Source organism: Muscardinus avellanarius (genome assembly GCF_963383645.1).
Source record: "Muscardinus avellanarius genome assembly, chromosome: 7".
Classification (NCBI taxonomy): Eukaryota; Metazoa; Chordata; class Mammalia; order Rodentia; family Gliridae; genus Muscardinus; species Muscardinus avellanarius.
Window position 1 is genome coordinate 106,504,300 of NC_137793.1, and position 24,593 is coordinate 106,528,892.

The following is a 24,593-nucleotide window of genomic DNA, read 5'->3' on the forward strand; positions in this document are numbered from 1 at the left end:
ACATTATGCTTCTGAATATTGACTAAATACAGCCTCTGATGCCTAGCAAGTTGAATTCTAAAGGGCTGGGAGTCACTCTACTTATTTTACAAGCAAGTACAAGGAGGCCCAGGAAGTTTAAATAGCAAACTTCTAAGGAAAAAACGTGAGATTTGGAAATCAAGATGCAACTGGTAGATAACAGAACTGGTACTTGCATTCAGTTTTGTTTGTTTGGCTTTTCTGTGTGATTGGAAAATGACATAATAAAATATTATAATTTGTTTTGGCATTTAAAGGCTTCAGTGAGGCATATATGTCACTTAAAAACTGACCATTTTTACTGACCATTACATAGTTTGTGAGATGTGAAGAGAAGCTGGTTAATAAGCTTAACTCACCCCCTTTATAGCTCTGCATGTACCCCAGGGTCTGAGAAGTGCAGTCTACAAGACAATCTGTTGTGCAAAAGGCAGCAAAATAAGGAGAAAAACGATACTGTCTAGAGCAAGTGCCAAATTCTATTTCTGTCAATCATGCCTTCAAATTACCCATCACTTCCTGACCTGGCAAAAAGTCTGTCTGCAGACTGTCAATGTCTACCCACTCCAGGATGACACCGAGAGACGTGGCCCAGTGGCTGTGCCAGCACTCACACAGACGTCACTAAGTCACAGCACCCACGGTTTTAACAGCGAGCCCAATGTTATTTTTGAAAAGTGATCTAGTCATTTTTCAAACAGAGTGTTATAACCCAATATGGGGTCATGAAACCAATTTAATCAAGCATTAAGAAAATCAAGCAAAGCCGGGCGTGGTGGCGCACACTTGTAAACCCAGTACTTGGGCAGCTGAGACAGGAGGATTGCAGGTTTGTGGCCAGTCTCAGCTACTTAGTGAGACCCTCTGCAACTTGGTGAGGCCTTATTTCAAAATAAAGAATAAAAAATAGGGCTGGGGTGTAGCTCAGAGGTACAATGCTCTTGGGTTCCATCCTTAGTACCACAAAAATAAATTAATAAAGTGAATATAAAAATATATGAAAAGACTATATTGTTAAAATACACTTAAATTATTGAAACACATTATGTATTCACATATGCATATAAACATATATAATACAAATACTTGGATATGTGTGCTGGGTCATGATACAGGTGTGTGTGTGTGTGTGTGTGTGTGTGTGTGTGTGTGTGTGTGTATTTTACTGTAACTCAAAATACAAAAATTTTATACTCCTAAGCACAGACTATTATTTTCATCTATAAATCAAGAAGCATTATCTATTATTTGTGATACTAATGATCCACTTAGAATTCAAATCAGAGACCTTTCAGGACAATATCACAGAACATTAAAGAAAAATGCAATAAGCTAGATCTTGTGTGTTTTTCTTTTACAGCATTTGATCACGTACTGACAGCCTTTTCTTAATCTAACCCTCGCTGGTGCAAAGCCCTTCTCCTTTAGTCCTCCTCGTTCCTCCTCCAATGGCTGTCTTCTTTCTCTGTCTGGCTCCTCCTTAAGCGTCTTCCTCCAAATTGTGGACTTTTATCCCTGGAACACTAATTCTTTCAGCACATATTTCCCTTGGGAAAAAAAGTATCTATCCATTTGCACAATTTCAAGTAATATTTCTATTTTATCTCTGCCTCCCAGGTGTCTGCAATGTAGTGAAAAAGGCAGGCATATATGCCATGCCCTTTCTTAGCTGTGTCTTTACATAAACTATTCCCACTGCAGAGAAAGAAGCTTAGTCACAGATGAAAAATGAGGAGGAAGATAAGGAGTTTTTTTTAAATTGCTTTTTTATTTATTTTTTGTTTGAAGGGAAACTTGCTAAGACAACTGAATCAGTAAAAAGGGAAGTTAAATACACATATTAATTATTCTCAGAGGAAATCATTACTGAATCCAAGTCTTAAAGAGCTGGGATTCCACCAGCAATTGTAGAGATTTGCACAGAATAAAGAGGGATATCGGTTCTATAAAGACTGAGTATTTAGGCAGGAGTAGAACAGATGAGGACGATACGCATCCAAAGGAGTCAGGAGCTTATTTTTAGTTATAAAGTAGGGTTAAAATAAGCATGGGGAAGATGGTGGGATTAAAGAATTAAGTAGAGGGGCTAGAGTACAGTTCAGTGGTAGGATGCTTTCCTACCATGCCTTCAAGGCGCTAGCACCAAAAAAAAAAAAAAAAAGAAAAATCAAGAGAGTAGTATAAAGTTTATAAAAGCGCTTGGGAGCATGGAAAAGAATCCCCACTAGCATCCATACTTACAATGCCAGTACATGGGAGGCTGACACAGAAGGACCACAGGTTTAAAGCCAAACTCAGCAATTGAGTGAGGCTCGAAGGCACAATGCCCGTGCCTCCCGTCTCTGTCTGTCTGTCTGTCTGTCTGTCTGTCTCTCTCACACACACACACACACAAACACACACACACACACACACACACACACACAGATCCACAAGCATTTTTAAGGACATAGTTAAGGGCACAACAGTGAATTTATGGTGGTTCCAATTTGTCTTGCTATTATCTTACAGAGTCTTACAGAGTCCTGGGACAGGCATGAAGAAGGAAAAGGATGAGATGGTCTAATTTGGCTAAGCAAATGCAAGATAAAGCAATGAGGCTAAACAGAATAAAAGCACAGGAAATGAAATGGTTAAAATGACAGACAAAAAGGAATTAATTCTGGAAAGGGAATGATTGGTTGGAATATAATGAGGCAAAGGAGCCTGAGCCCTGTGAGCTCAGAAGACACCCACACTGGACGCACTTTAATCTGTTACAGGAGTAGGGAAGCAAACTGTTAAGGCTGGAGATATGGTCACAGACTCATATATTAGAGAAGAGTAATTCTGGGTGATAAATGTGGCCATGGGAGTTTGTGACTAAAGTAGAGTGGAATTAAAAACAAACTGTTCATAAGGACAATTAAGTTATCCAGGGTTACACAAAAAATTAAGATAGGCGATTTAGACTGAGAGCCAAGGGCCCAGGTCTTCAGTGAGCATCCAAGATGGCAGCAGACACACACACACAGGAAGAGCAGAGAATGTGGAACGCCCTGTAAAAGAGTAATACTTACAAAACATAGAAAGTGATTTCAGAAAACAACCGTAGCCAGGCATGGTGGTGTACACTTATCCCAGTACTTAGGAGGCTGTCACTGGAGGATCAGGAAGAAGAGGCTGAGGATCATAGGTTCAGGGCTAGCCTCAGCTACTCAGTGAGCCCTATTTCAAACTAAAAAGGGCTTGGGGGTGGCTTGGAGGTCGAATGCCTCTGGGTTCAACCCCCAGTACCACACACATAAAATAAACAAATAAGCAATGGTGCCAACCATGGTGGGACGTACATGTAAAACCGGTATTTGGGAGGTTGAGACAGACAGAAATGGATGATTGCAGGTTTGAGAATAGCCCCAGCAACAGAGTGAAACTCTCAATAATCTAGTAAGATAACAAAAAATATCAAGGGCTGAGGGTGTAGCTCAGAGGTAGGATGCTCTGAGCACACACAAAGGAACAAATAAACAATGACAGCTAAGAGAATGCTGGACTTGGCTTCTTGTGGCGGCTTCTCACTTCCTCTTCCTACCTCTCCACTTCCCGTCTCCTACGGCGCCATAGAAAAGAATGATCAGCCTCTATGAGAGAGGGCTGTCAAGAAAGGACACCTCAGCAAAATGCTTCCAGAAGATGTGGGTAAGCTAAAAAAATCACCCTCTGAAAAAGTAACTAGTGAAGTCATAAAATGATTCATCTTTACACTAAACCATACTACTGTTTGGTTTATGACTGCACTAGTATTAAGATTATGTCAGTATTACGATTTCAACAGATGAGGGTATATTCTCATTAATCATAGCTGATATAAAAGTTTCCTCTAATTTAGTAATATATTAATAGTGTAAATATATTTGTATATTAAGTACAAAAGATATAATTTTATATTTTTGATATTAAATAAGATTATAGAGTAAAATTTACTTATCCCTTGCTATGATCTAAATATAGTTTGTCCCTTTTAAAACTCATGATTTAGATTAATCTCTATTATGAGCTATTAAGAAGGCAGGAACTTAATCCAACTATGGTGTTTATAGGTGGGACCTTTAGGAGGGGAGGGGATTAGGATTGGAGTCATCAGGGTCAAGCCCATGTGATTGAACACCAGTGGCATAAAAGAAGAGGTAGAGAGCTGAGAAGACAGACCCCCCACACACACCCACACACACACACTCCCCACCTCTTGCCATGTAGTGTTCTACATTACCTTGGATCTCTGCCAGCAGGAAGGCCATCAACAGATATGGCCACTCTACCTTGGACCTCCAGAAACATGATGTAAAATAACCTTTTTTTCTTGAAGAATTACCCAGTCTGTCTTACTGTGTTATTAGCAACAGAAATACTAAGAAATTCATTACTGCTTAAGGAACAGGCACATTACATTCAGTAGGTATTCCAGTTATCACAGTGTGAATTCAGCAATGTAACAGGAATTAAAGGTAAGGTTTTTCCAAAGTCTGGATGAAATATCCCTCTAAATTTAACTCATTTTTTTTCTGATTCTGTATTCATAAAACCATCTATCAACTAGGTTTCACAGGAATCATAATGCTAAAGGCAGAGCTTGAGAGCAGAGTTCTAAAATATTTTCATTATAAAGACATTGTTTTACTAATCTATATTACATATATTTCAATATATATAAACAAAATTTAAAAGGTTAAGCCTAAGTAAATAGGATCCTAATGTTTCCCCCTCATTCCAGCACATCTTGAGGATGTCACTTGGAGACTGGTGCTCTCGAGAGGCACAGGTGAGTGCTCTAGGAAACGGACAGGCAGGCAATCGACATAAATGGTCACCTGGAACTGTATTGATTCAGAACATCTATGTAAATCAAGTTTCTGACACCTGAGGTTCTAAAATCTTCATCATTCCATGAGAATCAATGAAATTAGCATATAAAGCTTAAATATTGAGGTACTAGATATGTTCCATTCCAGCTAAACAATTTTTTTTTTTAGTCAAGTAATGTGAGGAAAGCAAGCCTCAAACAACGTTGATCAGAAATGTAAACAATAACATGGTAGAATTTCTCCTTCACTAGCAGCAGAAAGCATCTCTTATGACTCTCACCTGAATAAAATGTGTTGATTTTGGCAAGTTCTTTTTCACAGGTTTGGAAAAATTTTTCTTCAAACTTGGCAAAATACCTCTTTACTGTGTCCTCATCTGTAACTGAAAGGCAAGAAAAATAGTATTAAATTTCATATCAGAATGCCAACAAGGAAAACTAGGAAAATAAAATTATATTATTACTTTTTTAGTCTTCAAAATGACAACTACACATATGTTTATATATGCAAATATATAAAACATAGAGCGTCGTAGTGAAAAGTGTGTGGTAAATGTGCAGGCACACATACAATTCTCTAAAAGAAACTGTGAAACCGGATTAGGGACTAACCAAAGGCATCTCCACAGGAACACCACTCTTAAACTGAATGAGACTAAATCTCTACTATAATAAAACCTATTAAGACCCCAAGGCTTCAGAAGAACTGCTGCAGACAGAGGTCCACAAAGAAGACTGAAGGTGCTGCTGTTGGGAGTTGAGGTGAACAGAATTTATTCAGCAAGAGAGCAAATCAGGTTTTTCAGGGAAGAAAAGAAATACAATAAAAGCATGAACCCATGAATGCATATTATGTTTCCAGAAAAAATAAAACATACATAGTATGTTTCTGGGGGAAAAAATGAACCATTTGCCCTATGTCAAACTGTTATCTAGTCCCTTTTACTTTAGCTGCATCAGACACAGAGAAAGAAGTGTGGACTGAGTGTAAATTAAATGTTCCGCAGTGTCAGGAGGTTGACAGGTAATAGTAACATCAACAAACTGAGCAAGTGGAGGCCCAAGAGTGGTGATAAATGGTAACTGCCACCTGCGGGAGTGTATGGATTCAGACAAACTGGGAAGAACATGTCCATTTAGTTGCTGCCATGTGGTGACAAGGGTCCAGCTTATCAGATCTCCCAGTTCTTCAGGAGACACCATAAATCCATACATTTTCAAAACATTGTGGGCGCCAATCAAGATATATTCCTGCGGGCTACACCACTTTGTGAGTTTTGTCTTACAGCATATTGTTATGATCCCCACAAAGCCCCTCATTTTGAAGGCTCCATTCCCAGATAATGGTGCTATTGGGAAGTGGTGGGCCTAGCTGAGGGAAGTAATCTACTGCAGGCATGCCTTGAAGTAGACCATACTGGAACCCTGGCTACATACGTGTGTGTGTGTGTGTGTGTGTGTGTGTGTGTGTGTGTGTGTCTCCCACTCCCTCCTCCCTCTCCCCCTCGCTCTGCTTGCCAGACACTATAAGGCACGCAGCTCTGCTCTACCACACTCTCAACTACAGGGTTCTATCTTGCCACAGGCCCAGAAACAGCAGAGCCAGTGACCACAGACTGAAATCTCAGAAACTGTAAGCCAAAATGAATCCTTTCTCCTTTAAGTTGACTTTCTTGGGTACTTTGTCACAATATTAATAGAAATTTGACTAGCACAGTATCAATCTACTAAATTCCAAAGTACAGAATACATGTAGCTTCAGGAAACCCAAGAACAAAGGGGTAATGTTTCTTCTTCACTCTCCAGATGCTAATCATAATACAGAACTATCCTATTTCTGGATCTCAGGGACTGCTCTAAACTTGAAATGTACAGAAAATGGATTCATTTCTTTCTGTCCTACAGATTCTCCAAATCTTAGTGCAATCCCAGAATTCTCAAATAATCCACTTGTCTATGAATAAGGGAAATGGGATTTCCCAAAATAAAACCCAATACACACACACATACAAATTCACAGAACTACAAAAAAATTTCAAAGCCTAAAATAAATTATAAACAGCATATTAAAGTGGGTGCTCCGGTACATGCCTGCAATCCCAGCCACTTTGGAAGCTCAGACAGGAGGGTCGCAAGTTTGGAATCAGTAAATTAGAGGCTAGCCTAGAAAACTTAGCAAGACTTTGCTTCAAAACAAAAATAAAAAGGGCTGGAGAGGTAACTCAGTTAAAGAGCACCTCTGTGTCCAATACCAAGGAAGGGAGGAAGAGAGGGGAGAGGGAAGGCTGACTGAGCATGTCAAACCTCTGAATTTAATTCTATTCATTTAACTCAAATAACAAAAATGAACAAAAATTGACACTATGCAAAACTTTTATATATATCTACTTCTCTTTTTCATATGCTTTGGATCTGAGCACACAATGTAGAATATTTTACTGATTTTGCAGAAAAAAGGATGACCACTTCAAGTTCCTCATGTAAGCTTAGCAATTTAGGTAAAATAAAGGCTCTAGCTACTCAAGGCTACTGAAGATTACTTTTTCACAGCATTAAAGCAAGCCCTGGCTTTTTAAAAAAGCTGACCTTGGATTAAGGAAGTTCCATGTTAACAGATGTTGTAGTTACAATTTTATCTAGCTATAGCAGATTTAAGATAAAAGAAATAACAGGTTATTTTAATTACTTTCTTTTTATTATTATTTTATTCTCTATTGTTATAAAAGAAAACCCCCAAACAAGACATAGGCTTATTTATAGTATTTTGCTTCTCTAAGAACAGACAACTTTCATTATTATAATGTGACAAAAATAAAGTTGTTTAGCAAAGTGATTGAAGTACAGCTTCTGTTCTTAAAATAAAATATATTAGTTGGGTGTGGTTGTTATACCTAAAATTTCAGTACTTGGGAGGCTGAGACAGGAAGATCGCAGGTTCATGTCCAGCCTTAGCAACTTGGTGAGGCCCTCCACAGCTTAGTGAGACCCTGTTTCAAAAATAAAATAAGGTATCCAGGCATTGTGAGGCATACCTGTAAATCCCAGTACTTGGGAGATTGAGACAGGAGGCTCACAGGTTCAAGGACAGCCTCAGCAAGTACTGAGACTCTTATTACCCTAGCAATAACCTGTTTCAAAGTAAAAATAAAATAGGGTTGGGGGTGTAACTCAGAGGTATAATGCCATTTCGGGTTAAATCTTCAAAATGAATGAATGAATGAATGAATGAATGAATGAATGAATATGACTGGGGGTGTAGCTCAGAGGCCGAATGTCCCTGGGGGTTCAATCTTCAGTAACACAAAAAGAAAAAATGGAAAAAAAAAACATATATTAAGGCTTATATAAAAGATGCACATCCAGTAACAGCAACTATATAAAATGCTACCAAGGATTTAAAAATAGCTGGGCCTCTGAAAAACTAAAATATATGCAATAAACTTCATGTTCTACTCATGAACAAGTCTCCTATAATTTCATTTCCTCATTTTAGAGACTTTTCATCTACAACAACAGCAGTCTCTTAATCTAGTTTTCTAGTCCACATACAATTTACAAAGCAGGAGAGTATAGGTATAGCAAGGTAAAACCAACAATGAAAAATGATGGTTAACCAAGAGAAAAGGCAGGGGTGGGGGAACCATAAATAACAACAGCAAGGAGAGCTCTGCAAATAGAAATTAAATAAAGAATAATGTTCTTGTTCTCTCAGATTTCAAAAGGCCTGATAAACTATTGAAACCAGAAGTAGACTACTGGCAATGGAATTAAGAAAACGCACCAGAAAGAACAGACTCCAGTAGCAGATCTGCATACATGTGAAAATTTAGACTAGGTAAAAGGGCTTCAAATCAGTGCAAAAGGAATGGATTATACAAAAGGAAGCCACAAAGGGAGCAAACGACATACAAAATGAAAAGTCTCCACTCCATAGAATGCTGTAAGCACAGTTAAAAGAGAAGCAGACACAGGGAAAAATACACATCTGCAATATTTTGAATAAAAGATTCATATGTATGATATATTTTAGAAAATCCCTTCTAATCAGTATTAAAAGACATTCAGTTTCATAAGAAAAACGGGCAAATTAAAGCAATTAATAGAAAAAGAAGTAACAATTGGCTAAAAAAGAAAAAGATGGAGCAACATCCAGATGTCATATAAATGCAACTTTTAAAAACTGGAATGTAATTTTTCAACCATCAGAATGCAAACAGTTTTAAAATAGTGACATCATTTTGGCAATGATGAGGGTAAGTGAACACTTTTACTCCCTGTCGATAGATATGTGAATTTGTAATGCTTTTTTCAGACAATCTGGCAGTAACTATCAGAATTTTCAGTATGTTCAATCCCTTATGTAGAAAATATATTTTAAAGAAAACTCTGCACATGTGAACATATTTTCAAGGATGTTCATACATCATTATTTTTAATAGTGATAAAGAAGAGAAATCAAAATCCAGTAAAGGGGGGATGGTTAAGCAAATAATTACATTATATAACACTACAGTCATTACACTCCAGCAATCATTTAAAAAAGCATTATATATAATCTTGGTATGTATGAATAATCTCTAAGAAACACCACTGCAGAAAAAATTAAGTAACCGAATATATACAGCATGATTCTGTTTATGAAAATATGTGCATAAATTAATATTCATAGAAAGAATATTGAAAAGAGGCACACCAAAATGTTAACTGTGGTCAATTTCCCTAGAAAGAGATATGGGCATAAAAGGGATCCTCCCATTTTGCTTTCTATGATTATTATATTATTTTAATCAATTTACAATGAAGAGGTATTTGTGAAAGACAAATTACAACTTAGTAGTCACAAATCAGGAGAGGGTATAGCAAGGTTAAACCAACACTGAAAAATAATAGTTGCCGGGCGTGGTGGCGCACGCTTGTAATCCCCGCGCTTGGGAGGCAGAGACAGGAGGATCGCGCAGGTTCGAAGCCAGTTGCGCGCGCTGGCTTAGGAGACCCTGTTTCCAAAATGAAAATGTAAAAAATAGGTCTGGGAGTGTAGCCCGGAGGTAGAAGGGCTTCCAGGAACCCCAGTACCACCAAAAAAAAAAAAAAAAAAAAAAAAAGTTAACCAAGAGAAAAGGCAGGGGTGGGGGAACCATAAATTGTATAAATTTATTATATAAATAAAAGGTATGATTTATTGTATAAATAAAGGGTATGGTACACTGAAAGGAAAAAAAGTCACATCTAAAACTTTATATCAAACACAGTAAAAACCAGCCTACAAAGCTAGCTGGAATGATGATCAGAATTCGGAGGTCTCAGAACGACTTAGGCCTCTCACCTCAGTTATAGAAAGTTAGTAGAGTGCTGATTTGCAGAACATCAACACCTACTGAAGAGGCTTCCGTAACCACCTGCCGAACGCCGTAGGAAAACAGTCACTGAAATGGGGAATGAGAGAATTTCAGCGTCTGAAAACACATTGGCCCCGCTTTCTTATTTTGTAGGTGAAGAAACTGGGGTACAAAGCCAGGTGTGGATAAAGCACGGGCCTATAATCCCAGGACTTGGAGGCTGAGGTAGGAGGATCACAGTTTCAAGGACTCTTATCAAACTAGGGAGATCTTGTCTCAAAATTAAAATTAAAATTAAAATAGGGCTAGGCTGGGGTAGCTCAGAAGTAAAATGCCCTTGGGTTCAATCCCCAGTACTACTACTACTACTACTACTACAACAACAACAACGACGACGAAAAAGAAACCAAGGTACAGAGAAGTGAAATGATGCCCCCCAGTAACAATATATTTTACAGGCATCATTATTTTCTTATTATAAAATAAATAATATCTACATATTAGCTACATGACAGTGACCACTAAGTGTCCCACGGGTGTTCTGGACTGAACTGTGCCTCTTTTAAATTCAGATATTGAAGCCCTGACCCACACTGTGACTGTATTTAAAAATGGGGCCTTTAAAGAAGTACTTAAGGTTAAATGAGGCCCTAAGTTTAATGGGGTATCCTTATAGGACCTCCCTCCCTCGTGGCACAGCGAGGAAAGGCCGTATATGGAAAGGCAAGCCAGGAAGAAGCTTACCAGACACCGACCCTTCCAAGCACCTTGTCTTCCTCAAGAACTCTGAGCCTCCAGACTGTGGGAAATAAATGTTTTTTTTTTTTAAACCACCAGCCTGTGGCATTATGTTATAGCAGCCTGAGCAGGCTAATACAATGAGTTAAACATGTCCTGAATTTAAAAAATAATCATAAAGTCACTAAAGACTATGACTCGTTCGAAAAGAGCTAGTATTAATAAGTATAAACCTTAGCAAGATATACCACCAACAAGTATAAGGTTAGCATCAGCAGAGAAAAGGAAGACAACAAGGTGAAAAAAAAATCCAGAATCCATGAAGAATGACTCAGAGAACACTGCTCAGTAAAATAAATACTAATTCAGTCAGTTATTCTAAAGAGAGCAGGATAAAAGAGAAAAAGACATTGCTTTCTTTGTCATCTCTAATACGATTTTATCTCCTCACATTTGCAGATGATAATTTCTTTCCCATCCACCCCCACATGACTATGTTAATGGAAAACTACTTAAGAGCACCAGTCACATCTACTGTGTAGCAATCACCACCCAGTGCCATTTACAGCAACTTTCAAGAATCTTTTAATTTTTATACCATAAATGTCACTTTAAGTCTCATGTATTCTCTGAGATAAAAATGAAACCTCTCAAAAAACAATTATTTAAAATCTCCATTAACTCCATCACATATCTGATACACTCCATTCAAAATTTTATGACTATTTTCAATTTCCTATAAAAAAAAAAAGTATTGGTTCTCAAGTGGGCAAGCCTACCTTCCAGTTGGACATGTAGCAGTATCTGGAGACATTTCTGGTTGCCCAAACTCAACAGCTGGGAGAGCATCACCAGCCTAATGCGTAGAGGCCAGGGATGCTGCCAAATACCCTACGTGGTCCTCACTGCAATCTCTTCCCTGCCCCTTGCCCCTCTAAACAATTATCCAGAACAAAATGTCAACATCACCAAGGTTAAGAAACTCTGCTATAAGGACATACACTGGTAGTTTATGAAAAGGGAACATAGTATATATTGTATTACCCACAGTTGCATGTAAGAAAACAATTCTTACTACAGGTAGTGGGGATAATGGTAAGGAAAAGATATGAAACTGGATGGAGCATATCAAAATCTCCAGGGTCAATATTCTGTGGAGCACTTGTTTAAGAGGCATTGGCTTCAGCTGGGCGAGGTGGCGCACGCTTGTAATCCCCGCGCTTGGGAGGCTGAGACAGGAGGATTGCACAGGTTCAAAGCCAGCCTTGGCTACTTAGTGAGGCTCTCAGCAACTTAGTGAGACCCTGTTTCCAAATAAAGTATAAAATAGGTCTGGGAGTATAGACCAGAGGTAGAAAAAGCCACTGTGCCCCCCCCAAAAGAGTCATTGGCTTTAAGATCACAATGGCTAGTTTCCTGCATTTTAACCATATTTCATATACAACTGTTTCTATTACTTTTTAGTTTCTCCTACCGATAAGAGAGCCGATAAATAAAAATTAAATATGTGACTAGGTTCCCTTAAATATAGAGCCTATTTGTATTGTGGTTTCATGCTCTTAGGAAAGGGGTGGGTTTTTTTTTTTTAAGAGTGTGAATTTATAAACTGGGAATAACTTACTTGATATTCTATTTTTTTCAGATACTACTACACCAACAGATGGGGGATAAATTATATAAAGAAGATGGCAAAGCTTTCCAAGATAAAATGTTACTCTGATATTACTGATGTAGTAGAAATGAGGATAAATTGGGACTCATTCATTTAATAGACATTGAGTCCCTCTTATGCATCAAGCAACGTGGCAGGTGTAGATATGCATTGATAAGAAAGTACACATCAATTTTGCCTTCAGAAATCAGTCTACTTAAAGGAAATGACTTTAATCAAATAATGACACAAGAGTACAAATGGAAGTGTGATTTTGAACAAAAAGTAATAAACATGAGAAAAATAGTATTGGGACTTTATCAAGTCTGTAGGAACTGTGGCAACACGGAAATCTCAGAAGAATGTCATTTTAGATGAAATTTGAAGGAGAGGCAGACATTTGCTAGAGCAGATGTGCTCTGAATAGCAGAAATGCTATGTAACAAGATGCTGTAGAAAGAAAGGGGCATGCTACATTTAAGGAACTGAACAAAGTCCTATGCACCTGGAGTCCCTGGAGCAAGATGGCTGCTATGGCTAGAGACGCAAGGGGACTAAGGGTCAGAGCCGGCGGAATGAGGACTGGCCTCCTTGAGATAATGGGATGTCTTAGCAGGATAGAAGCCTAAGAGCAAGTATGTGCCTCCTTCTTTCAGGTGACCGACCTGACTTAAAACTAGGGTGAGGGCTTAAGAGATAGAGAATTGGAGGCATTTGAGAGAGATTCTGGAAGCAAAATCAAAAGGTTTTAGTGACAGACTGGATATGGCTTTCTTGCCAACTACCTGTGTGAGCTTGAGTAAATGATTCTTTGGCACCATATTTTCTCTTCAAAAAAATTAAGCATTTGAATAGGCATCCTATGTCCTTTCCTAATACCAAATTACATATTCTATAATTAAAACTCTGAATTTCTGCAAAATGACTTTGACTCCAACTAGGCTTAAGTGATCCTAAAAAAGATTTTCAGATTTGAGTATCTTAAAGATTTTAACTATATATGCTTTTAAGATATTCTTAATGGAACACACATACAAACATTTTCTAATTCACATTAGCAACATCTAATTAAGATAAAATAAATCTCACTAGCTCTAGCTCTGATACAATCCAAAGTACTAACACCCCATAAATATTTACATAGTGTCTGGAAGCAAAGAACATCAATAAATAAAATATTGATAAATAATTCAAAGAAGGGCATAAGTAAAGTGATATATATCAGTGATTTTCAGCTTTTTGAAACCTCTAAAAGAATTGTGAACAGTTATCTTGTATATTTTAAAGTTATAATAAAAATGTTAGCACATTTAAGTATAAGCAATGTAATTTCCAATGAATTATAATTAAAGTAAATGACATTATTCAAAGATATGGAACTTAAATGCCACAGAAATTTGGTAACTGCCATTATTCACTATTAGATACATAAAGTAAGCTCCTCTTTAGCAGTTGGAAAGCGTACATCATCCTTTCTTCATGAACTTGTATTCTCATTCTACTTAGATTACAGAATTTATCCTAATATACACTCATGTTTGAAAGTCATTTATTGAACAGCCTATCATACTGCTTAGGCATTACATATGTATATAAATTAATATTTAAATATAAAAACTTTCCTAACTGTAAAACTTGAAATATTTTTGCATTAGGATTATCAATACAAATCTTAAAATAAACTGCATCAATATAACACAAATATTTATAAATATTAAACAAGGATACTACTGAAAATTAAAAAATAAGTCTCATATTTAAATGGATAGAGCTGTTTCTCTCAATTGGTTCATAAATCCATTAACAAATGTTATATTCTTGCTAGAATGATAAATAGTACATTATTTGCTAGAATATTATAAATACTGCATAATGAGAAAACCATTTCTACTCCTACTTTTCATCTTACCCATAAAAATACAGAGAGATTTTATATACATAAATAATTGGATCAGAACGAGCTTTGATGTACCAATGCCACCTCTATGTATTTTCCCCAAATCACAATGATTGGTTTTGATGACTCTATATAATAAAGTCTTCTTTCTATTTCATAAAAACAAAGAGTTGGGCTTGAAGAAGGATTTGTTGCCTTTTTAATCACCACTTTCACAGCAGCCGCAACAAGTATCTGAATAGTCAAGCATCGCTTTGGACAGAGCAGGGAAGACCCTGATTCCCTCACACCCCTTTGTCAAGGTTTCCACCTAATTCAAGCAGCTTTCAAAAAAAATCTTTCCAACAAATTACCAGGCTCAGAGGCTGCCGACTGCTCCCCTAAGCTCTCCCTCAACTCCACATGCACAATATGCTGGTGCCTGGCTGTACATGACTATCTGGTGTGGTGGGAGCTAGCACCTCCACCAACTTTTATGGGCCCAGTGCAGAAAAACTTAACACACATGTCCAGATTACCATGTTACATGCAAACCCTGTTGCTCAGAGCAAAGAACTGACAAGACGTACAGAAACCACGACCCCATACGGTGTGCAACAGCCACGTGCCTGCGTGCGCCACCCTTCACCTCCACGAGCCTGCCCCTTGCATCTTCAGCAAGCGGTCCAGTCCAGGCCTACCCCAGGGCACTGTCCTCCCTCTGCTCAAGTACAAGCCCAATCAAGCCTCATCTGTGTGGTGCTTGCCTCTCCACAACTTCTAGCTCGAGTTGAGCAAATAACTTTGGTCTGTGCTGAGACAGAAGAATCACAGGATCAAGGCCAGTGTCAGAAACTTAGTGAGGCCCTGAGCAACATACTGAGACTGTTTCAAAATAAAACAGGACTGGGGGTACTGCTCAGAGGCAGAGTGTCCCTGGGTTTAATCCTCAGTACCACAGGGTGTAGAGGAAGAATTATAACCACTCTGACTCCAAGAAAAAAAAAAAATCTTTAAAAAACTGTAGTTATGTAACTATCTCAATACTCTCTGAAGTGCCAGGCATATTCATAGTGCCATGGTATAATTCATATGTTGAAAAGTATATGGCCTATGTGATAGTATTAAGATTGGGGCCGTTAGTGAGTAAGTCATGAGGGCAGAGCCTTCATGAATGAGATCAGTGACCTTATAAAAGACGCTGAAGGGAGAAACTTGTTCTTTCTGTCCTTTCTGTCATGTGAGAGCACAGTGTTTGTCCTTCCCAGACACCTTGTTGGTCATCTTGGGATGACACACAGTTGGTCATCTTGGGAGCGGGAAGCAAGCCCTTACCGGATACCAAATCTGCTGCTGGTGTCTTGATTTTATGCTTCCCAGCCTCCAGAACTATGAGAAATACATTTCTATTATTTATAAATTGCCCAATTTAAAGTTTTTTGTTATAGCAGCAGGAATGAACTGAAACATATAGCTAAAGAGAGAATGCTTTTCTGATTAATGTAACATCAATATTTCAGTAAGACATTAAAAGTGAGGAAAACCAGATTCCTTTAAAAAAAAAATAAGCACTGAAATATCAAGACATGGTTTAGCCCTTGTCAATTCTTTAAAATTCACAAGCTACACCATTATTATTTAAAAATAATTTTGAAGTTTTAAAAAGCCCTTCAAATTTTATTGATTTCACAGCCATATATCAATTAAAAAGATTAAGTTATTTGCTCAAATTTTTTCAAAGCCAGGCTTTTATATGCTTCCCCTGCCTCTATATTCTGGGATGACTTAATATTCTTCATATTAGAGCAGAAAGGGAGCTATTTATTTGTCTGGTAGATTCAATGACTGAAAGAAAACTGACAAACTATATCACAAAGTCTATAGAGAAAGATGAAAGAACAAAGGAAAAGTATATAAAACAACAAAATTAAAGAAACAAAGGACTACTAAAATGTTATAGAAGTCTCTGTTTTCTTGAGAAAAGAGAACATATTTAATTCCTTTTTTTTTTTTTTTTTTTTTTTTTGAGGGCCTGGGGATGGAAACCAGAGGCATTTGACCTCCGAGCTACACCCCCTGCCCTACTTTTTATTCTTTACATATTTCTAAAATAGGGTCTCACTAAGGTGCGCAGGGCCTCACTTAGTAGCTGAGGCTGTCCGCGAACCACGATCCTCCAGGTCTCGGCCTCCCAAATGCTGGGATTAAAAGCGTGCGCCACCATGCCCAGCTACATATTTAATTCAGTTAAAAAATCTTAACACCATCCAATCTAAAAATCACAGTTCTGGCTCTTGATTCAAGCTCATCATATAATCAATATTAGCTTAGATTATAGCTGAATCTATCTGAAAAGAAATGAATACTACCAGGAAGAAAAAAAATTTATCTTAGATATGAAGGGGAAAGAAATATTCCTCGGAGCCGGGCGTGGTGGTACACACTTTCAATCCCAGCATTTGGGAGGCTGAAACAGGAGAATCCAAATTCGCAGCCAGCCTCAGCTACTTCGTAAGGCCCTCTGCAACTTAGTGAGACCCTGTTTCAAAATAAAGAATAAAAAAAAAAAAATAGGGCTGGGGGTGTAGCTCAGAGGTAGAATGCCCCTGGGTTCCATCCACAATACCACAAGAAAAAAAAAAAAAAAAGATGTATGACTACAATGCACCGATAAAAAAAAATAATAATTTTTAAAAAGAAACATTCCTCTATTTCACCGACATATATTTGGTCACTCAAAAGTCTGATTAAATTTCCTTCTTTGGGACTCTTAGAAAAATGTCATGTCAAAACCTTTGTAGAATTACATAGGATAAAAATAAGTATGAATACAATTTTGCATATTTTTAGTCTAGTAACAAAGGGTCATGCTAAACATGTTTTTCATTGTGAAAAAAAGAATTATTCAGCTTAAGACACTTTAATCAACTCTATATCTCAACTTATATAGTTATCATGAGCTATTTTCACTTACTGGATCCAGCTACATTTCCTTACCTCTGGAGCTTAACACATGCTTTACTTCTGTGTGATAATTTTCTCCTTAAGTACTTTCTCCCAATCCCAACATTATCACCCCACTTCCCAGGTATTAGCCCTCTTAAGTAACCCTTCGTAGAGACTTTCCTTGCCAAAACAAACATGAGCATATTAACATACTAAATTACTATTTACTAGTCTGTATCTCCTGATACCAAAAATATCAGGTAAGTTTTAGATACAGAAAAGGAGAAAAGGTCTTGAGAAACTCTACCAAGAGAGCTAGAAAGGGACAAGAGTCAGTGTTCCTGTGTGTTAGGGTAAAGTCAGAGCTTCTGGTGTGAATACACATGCAGCCTAGCAGACAGAGATCCACACATACATATTTCCTCGCTCTATCCACTACCCATTCTAAAGACAATAAAACTCTAGTATGGAGAACTCCTAGCACTCAGATCTTGGTTTCTGGGTGCAATTCTTTAGTAAAAGAACTCAGGGCTCTTAGAGGAAGCTCACTTGCAGAGCTGAGTCAGGGAAAACACAAGATAAGCCTGGAAAATCTTGTGACACGACAAAATAAGGAGTTCTCACAAAATAATGGTGATATGTCAAAATTATATAAAGTTGAATTCAGCCAATATGAAGAAACTCCCAATGGTCAACGCAATAAAGTAAATGATAGTATTGGATTATAACCACAGGGAAAAAATACCTGCATATCCACACTGATATAAACAAATAGCTCTGGGGAGAAAGGGCAGCTCTTCTTTACAGAGAAATTCTAATTAATCAATATACAAGGAATGAGTGAAATACAAAGTCACCATTAGGTAAACACCACAGTAATAACTGTTGCAGGCAACATCCATCCATGATTGCTAAAATCTGTGAAAAAGACTGAGGAGCAAGATATTTACCAGCCCAAGGGGAAAATAACTTCACAGCAGAGAAACCAGGAAGACATTTTAAACAAAGAATCCAGGCTAATACTAAACAATGAAATATGACGTGTGAATGTCAGGTTAATACAAATACAGAATGATGCATTGTGAAGGACATGACGTCAATTCTCTAATATTCTTCACAAAAAACATGAATCTAATAATGAGAAAATATCAGACAAAAATAGATTTAGACATATAAATAACCCATCAAAGTGTCAAAGGCATGACTAAGAACTGTCACAGACCGAAGGAGACTAAAGAGACATGACAAGTAAATGCAACGTGGGAGCCTAAATTGAGACCTGGTACAGAAAAGAACACGAGGAAAAAACCACTAAGAAATGAGAGAATGCGTCTCACTGGAATCATCTCAGCCATCCTGAATGTGCCACCTCCCAGCCGTAGGTCTCGGTACGTGCTGTGTCCTCCCCACCGTAGCCTAGCTAATTCATCCTCAAGTGCCGCTGCAAGCATTAGTATCCTTAAAGCAACACTCTCTGAACCTCCCAGATTATCTTAAATTCTAGTCCCCGTCTTCTCTGGTACTCTATTTCTTCTTCACAGTGCTACATACTTCTAATTAAGAATTTAAAACCACTGCTAGGTTGGAGACTCCATGAAGACAGGGCAAGAGTCTACTTTGTTCACTGCTCTATCTCTGGTGTCTTGTACACTACAGAACAAGCCTGAGAGCTAATGAACTCCGGAAATGTGAAAAGAAGGCTGTGTGTCCATCTATCTCAGTAACAATGTAAAAGAGATTCAGGCTAAGGATGGGAATTGAAACTAAATGACCTTCAGGCCAGGCATGGTGGCGCACGCCTGCTTGAGACAGGAGGATCGAAGCCGGTTTAAGAGACCCTGTTTCAAATATAAATATATATATATATATATATATATATATATATATATATATATATATATATATATATACATACACATACATACATACATGTTAGGTCTGGGAGTGTAGCCCAGAGGTAGAGGGCTTCCAGGAACCCCAGTACCCCCAACACACACAGAGAAACTAAATGACCTTCAAATATGTTTATTATAATGTGGATTTCAAATTTTCAAATAATGTGATAGAACATACAATGAAGCTATTCTGAACAGAATCTATTCTTTACTATTTTATTTAAAAGTGTATTTTTAAAACTCTAGTGCCTCAGAGTTATTCCGAGAATTAATTATCATTATATTACACATAAAGAGAATAGTAAGAGTTCAAGTTAACAGAATGTCAGATTGGTCAGCTTTCACTACTTGGTCACTCAATAAAATATGACTAATGACTATATGCAAATAAAATGCAGTCATTTATTACATGCCAATGTTTTGGTCAACAGTGAATCACATATAACTCTATGGTCTCATAATACAGATAGAAATTTTCTATCAACTGATGATGTTGAAGCAGACATAACATTCTAGTACATAACATTATTCATATGTTTGTGTAAAGAAACCAACTATCCTGCCAGTCAGATAAAGATACAACACATACAATTATCTGCAGTATATAACACTTGATAACAAAGACCTGTTACTGGTTTATATATTTACTATACTCTACCCTGAATCATTATTTTAGAGTATACTCCTACTTATAAAATAAAATTTATGTGGGCACTGTGAGGTCTGGGCACAAGGTCATGCCAGAAGACCGAGAACAAAAGAACAAAGAAAGAGAAAGTCCCCCAGACCACTGTCCTCCCGAGATGACCTGGCCACTGGCGCACCAACCAGCGGTTTACACTACTGCTCCTGTGTGCCCCCTTCCTTGCCTCATACACACCCCTAGCCTGTGAAGTGCCTCCCTCCAGGTTTTATTCCTACATAAAACCTGCCCCCTGCCATCAGGATGTGTTTCCTTTGCCCCCATAGGCCCTAACCATTTACTGTATGTGTTAGTTTTTTGTCGCTGTAAAAAAAAAAAAAAAAAAAAAAAACTGGGAAAAACAACTTTAAAAAAGAAAGATTTATTTTGGCCCAGGGTTTCAGAGACTTCAGTTGATGGTCGGCTGGCTCCATTGCTACAGGCTGTAGTGAGGCAGAGTAGCCTAGCAGAGAAGAGCTGCTTGCTCATCTCAGGAAGGGCAGGAAGCAGAGAGGGAGGAGGGGCCAGGGACAAGAAACACCCTCCCAGGGCAGGCCCCCAAGAACCCGCTTCTTCCAACCAGGCCCCACCCGCTACAGTTCCCAACAGTGCCATCAGCTAAGACCCTATCAATGGATTGCTGGTTGACGATGCCACAGCCCCATGACCCCATCGTTCCCCAAGACCCCCACGTCTGCACCTTGCTCACTGGGAATGAACTTCAGCACACGAGCCTCTGGGGCATGTGCTAGGTCCGGCCCAACACTGTAGAGCGTGCCACCTCTGCACAACAGCCTCGAGCATCCTGCATTCACCTTACCTCAGAAGGCGATGTCGAGTGATGAACCGACACCTTCTAGGTTTGTGTAAGTACACTCTTAAGAGGTTCATACAACAACAAAATCACCTGAAGACACTTCAGAAGTGCCTCTGCAGTTAAAAGACACATGAAAATAGTTTTAAGTTCTGGTGTAACAGTGTTACTCAGTAAATGTACATAAAACAGGCTGGAAATAAGAATTCTGAACGACACTTAATTAAAACCCCAAAGGATCAAGCTCAAGCTTGTCCTCCCAACTGAGTTAGCAGATGTTGCCTGCTTTTGTTTGGAATACATGTCATTCCATGGAATTAATTATTTAGCTAATATTTTCTTTCTTATAAAATCTGGTGTTAATTGGAAATCAACTTTTCTTAAGTCTAAACAAGTTAAATGTCTAGAGAAAACCATAATGTAATATCCAAATCTGTTTAAAACCATTTAAAAAGACACAATTTGATCAGTTTTCAGATGGACTTGGACTATTAAATACAGAACAGATACAGTCTGTCTGACAATATGTATTTCTGAACAGAAGTGTGTTTCTGCACTTCAAAAGGCATTATTCACTGGAGACAATAAAAATATATTAAAGATTATAGCCGAGTTTGGTGACGTACACCTGTAATCCCAGTACTTAGGAAGCTGAGACAGGAGGATCACACGTTCATGGCCAACCTTAGCAATGTCGTGCTGCCCTTCACAACTTAGTGAGACTCTATTTTAAAACAAAATAATAAAATAAAATAGGAAGCCAGGTGTGGTGGACAGCTGAGAGAGGAGGACTGCAAGTTTGAGGACAGCCTTAAGCAAGTAATGAGACTCTCATCAACCTGCTGAGATCCTGTTTCCAATTAAGAAAAAAAAAAAAAAAACTGGGCTGGGGCTGTAGCTCAAAGGCAGCACTGCCTTCAAGTTCAACCCCTAGTAGTTCAGAGGTAGAATATCTCTAGGCTCAATACCCACTACCATCCATCCATACACACACACATATATGTACATATTCCCTATGACTAGTTAAAGGAACTAATTTGCATGCCTGTGATTCTTCACTGGCTCAACCTATTTCCAAATAAAGTGACTTTATAGGTCACAAAATTAAATCATTTTTGCTGCTAAGACAAAGGCCCCTACACTGCATTTCACAATTCTGACCCTAAAGAGTTCTTAACAGTATCTTCTCCCAAATCTTGATTTCCAAAGTACCAGTCTTCATGGTAGGTCCTTCTTACTAAAGTCTACCACTTAGTATGGTAGACTCCAAAATCTGTATCTCTAGTCTACCACTTACTGGTCTCTAGACTGATAAACCACACTGGATATCTGTGACTAGCTATCCCATATGCATCTTGAACTCAACATGTCCAAAACTGAATTCAGCAACTTGAATGTAATAGTTAGAAGCAAAGGCTCTGAAATTAAGATGACCTGGGTAAAAATCCTGGCCCTGCCTCTTTCTTACTAAATGTCTGACCCTAAATAAGTAAGCATAATATTTCTTTGACCTTTTATTCATCTGTAAAATAAGAATCATAATTACTCTGAAAGAACTGGCATGAAAATTAAATGAAATAATGTAAGTAGCAAGGTACAGTGGCACACTGCCTGTGACTCCAGCAATTGAAAGTCTGAGACAGGAAAATCACAGGTTTGAGGGCAGTACATGGTAACTCAGCAAGATCTTATTTCAAAATAAAAAATAAAATAGAGCTGGGGGTCTAGCTCAGAGGAAGAATATTCCTGGATTCAATCATTACTATTACTACTACTATTACTACTACTACTACTACTACTACTACTACTACTACTACATACTACCACCACCAGCACCAGCACCACCACTACTACTGATAATAATAATAATAATATACATATACATACATAAACATTTAACACACTGCTTGGCATTTAGGGAACAATTAAAATATAAGCTATTACTAATATTCTAATCTTCTACCCCTCCTCAATTACAACTTATTTTTCTGGTTTCTCTAATTCAGATGCCTAAACTGGCTACCAAATGCCTAAAGAAAAAACCTGAACATTATTCTTGGTTCCTTCCCTCTAACTTATCCTACAAATAAAAGTCAGTCTTCTCCAGTTCCAAGAGTTTTTAAATCTGACCATTACTCTCCATCCCTACCACCTTAATCTCAACTTAAGCCCTATTTATTTATTTATTTATTTATATTTGTTCATTTTTAGGTTATTAACACATACTCTCAACTGGCTTCTTGTTTTCAAGTTAGCCCTTCTAATCAATTGCCGTCAAAATCTTGAAATCCTTTATTGCCATTTTCAGTTAAAAGCAACTGGCTCTGCTCTATGCTTATCTCTATGCAGTGTTTTGTTTGTTTGTAGTACTGGGGATTAAACCCAGGTATTCTACCTATGAGCTACACCCCCAATCCTATTTTATTATCTTGAAACAGGGTGGCACTAAAATGCAAAGAGCCTTACTAAGTTGCTGGGGCTGGCCATGACCTGTTATCCTCCTGTCTCAGCCTCTCAAATACTGGGATTATAAGTGTAATCCAGCTATGTAGTGCCTTTTAATTTATCTGTATCTATTGAACCTAGCATAATACTGACTGTATTTATTAAATGAACAAGTAAATTTTGAAAGTTTACAAGTCAACTTATAATTTTGAAAGTCTAAAGAAAAATTATTTTTAAAAAAACATACCCATTATATCAATAATTCTGTACCTAATATTTCATTATGATGTATTCTGGAATATTCAATTTAAAAAGTCTACTTAGGCCAGGTGTGGTGGCGCACACTTGTAATCCCTGGGCTTGGGAGGTGGAGACAGGAGGATCGCGCAAGTTCGAAGCCAGCCATGCTGGCTTAAGAGACTCTGTTTTCAAAGAAAATATAAAAAATAGGTCTGGGAGTATAACCCGGAGATAGAAGGTTTCCATCCCCAGTACCACAAAAAAAAAAAAAAAAAGTCTACTTAGAATTCTAAAAATATCCAGTAGCAAAACAGGAAAAGAGGAGGACTTCCGGGAAGATGGCGACCGAGAAAAGCGGGGCTTAAGAGCCCCGCTAACAACCAATCTCCATTACCACAAAATCAGCGCCTTTCATAGCCAGAAAACACCATCACCAGAGAAACAAAAAAATCACCAGGCTCCAGAGAACAGAGCTCAGAGCCACAGAGGAGATACACCGGCCTAACGCCCGAGGACGTGGCAGCAGTGCCATACTGCCGGCGGCAGCGGCGAGTTCACTGGACGGCTACAGCAAGCAGAGGTGAGCCGCTGCGGAACAGCCAGGCGGGATTTTTCAGCGCAGGGAGCATCTAAAGCTCCCAGTGGCTGAGCTCAGCACACGCTGCAGGGACTCAGAGTGGAACTCAAAACCAAGAAGAAATAAGCCAGCCTCACGGCCGAAGGTGTAACAGTGGCACCATATTGCCACCGGCGGCAGCAGCAGCAAATTCAACGAGTCCAGTACAGCTACATCTGCGAACTCAAGAACAGTGAGTCAAATTGCGGGCCACAGAGGAGAAATCCCAGTACTGTACTCCCAGGGACTTGACCCAGTGGGGGAGTGGCGGTGGCAGAGATATCACACCATAGGAGAATGTGCAACCTGGCACCCCCCCCATAGTTTAAAGCAGCCTCTATCGACTCCCTGGGTCGGAGACTCTGTGATACAACCCAGTAAAGGAGTAGTGGGGTCTGAGATACTACAGACTCGAGATCCAGAGCACCTTAAGTGAAGTCACAGTGACCCAAGGGAAGAACCCAGAGAAGGCACAAACTTCCAAAATCATGGG

The 24,593-nt window shown here is 38.3% G+C and overlaps 1 protein-coding gene across 2 annotated transcripts in view; it reads right to left on the reverse strand.

Annotated features, from left to right (window-relative positions):
• The window catches only part of XPR1 (xenotropic and polytropic retrovirus receptor 1), a gene marked incomplete at both ends in the record, with an annotated part of 138,539 nt that overhangs the window by 57,368 nt on the left and 56,578 nt on the right, over positions 1–24,593 (reverse strand). For both annotated transcript variants that reach the window (XM_080698459.1, XM_080698458.1), the window contains one exon: positions 5,143–5,244. In XM_080698459.1, coding sequence (XP_080554585.1) covers positions 5,143–5,244 — 102 coding nt within the window. The remainder of the gene's footprint in view (positions 1–5,142; positions 5,245–24,593) is intronic.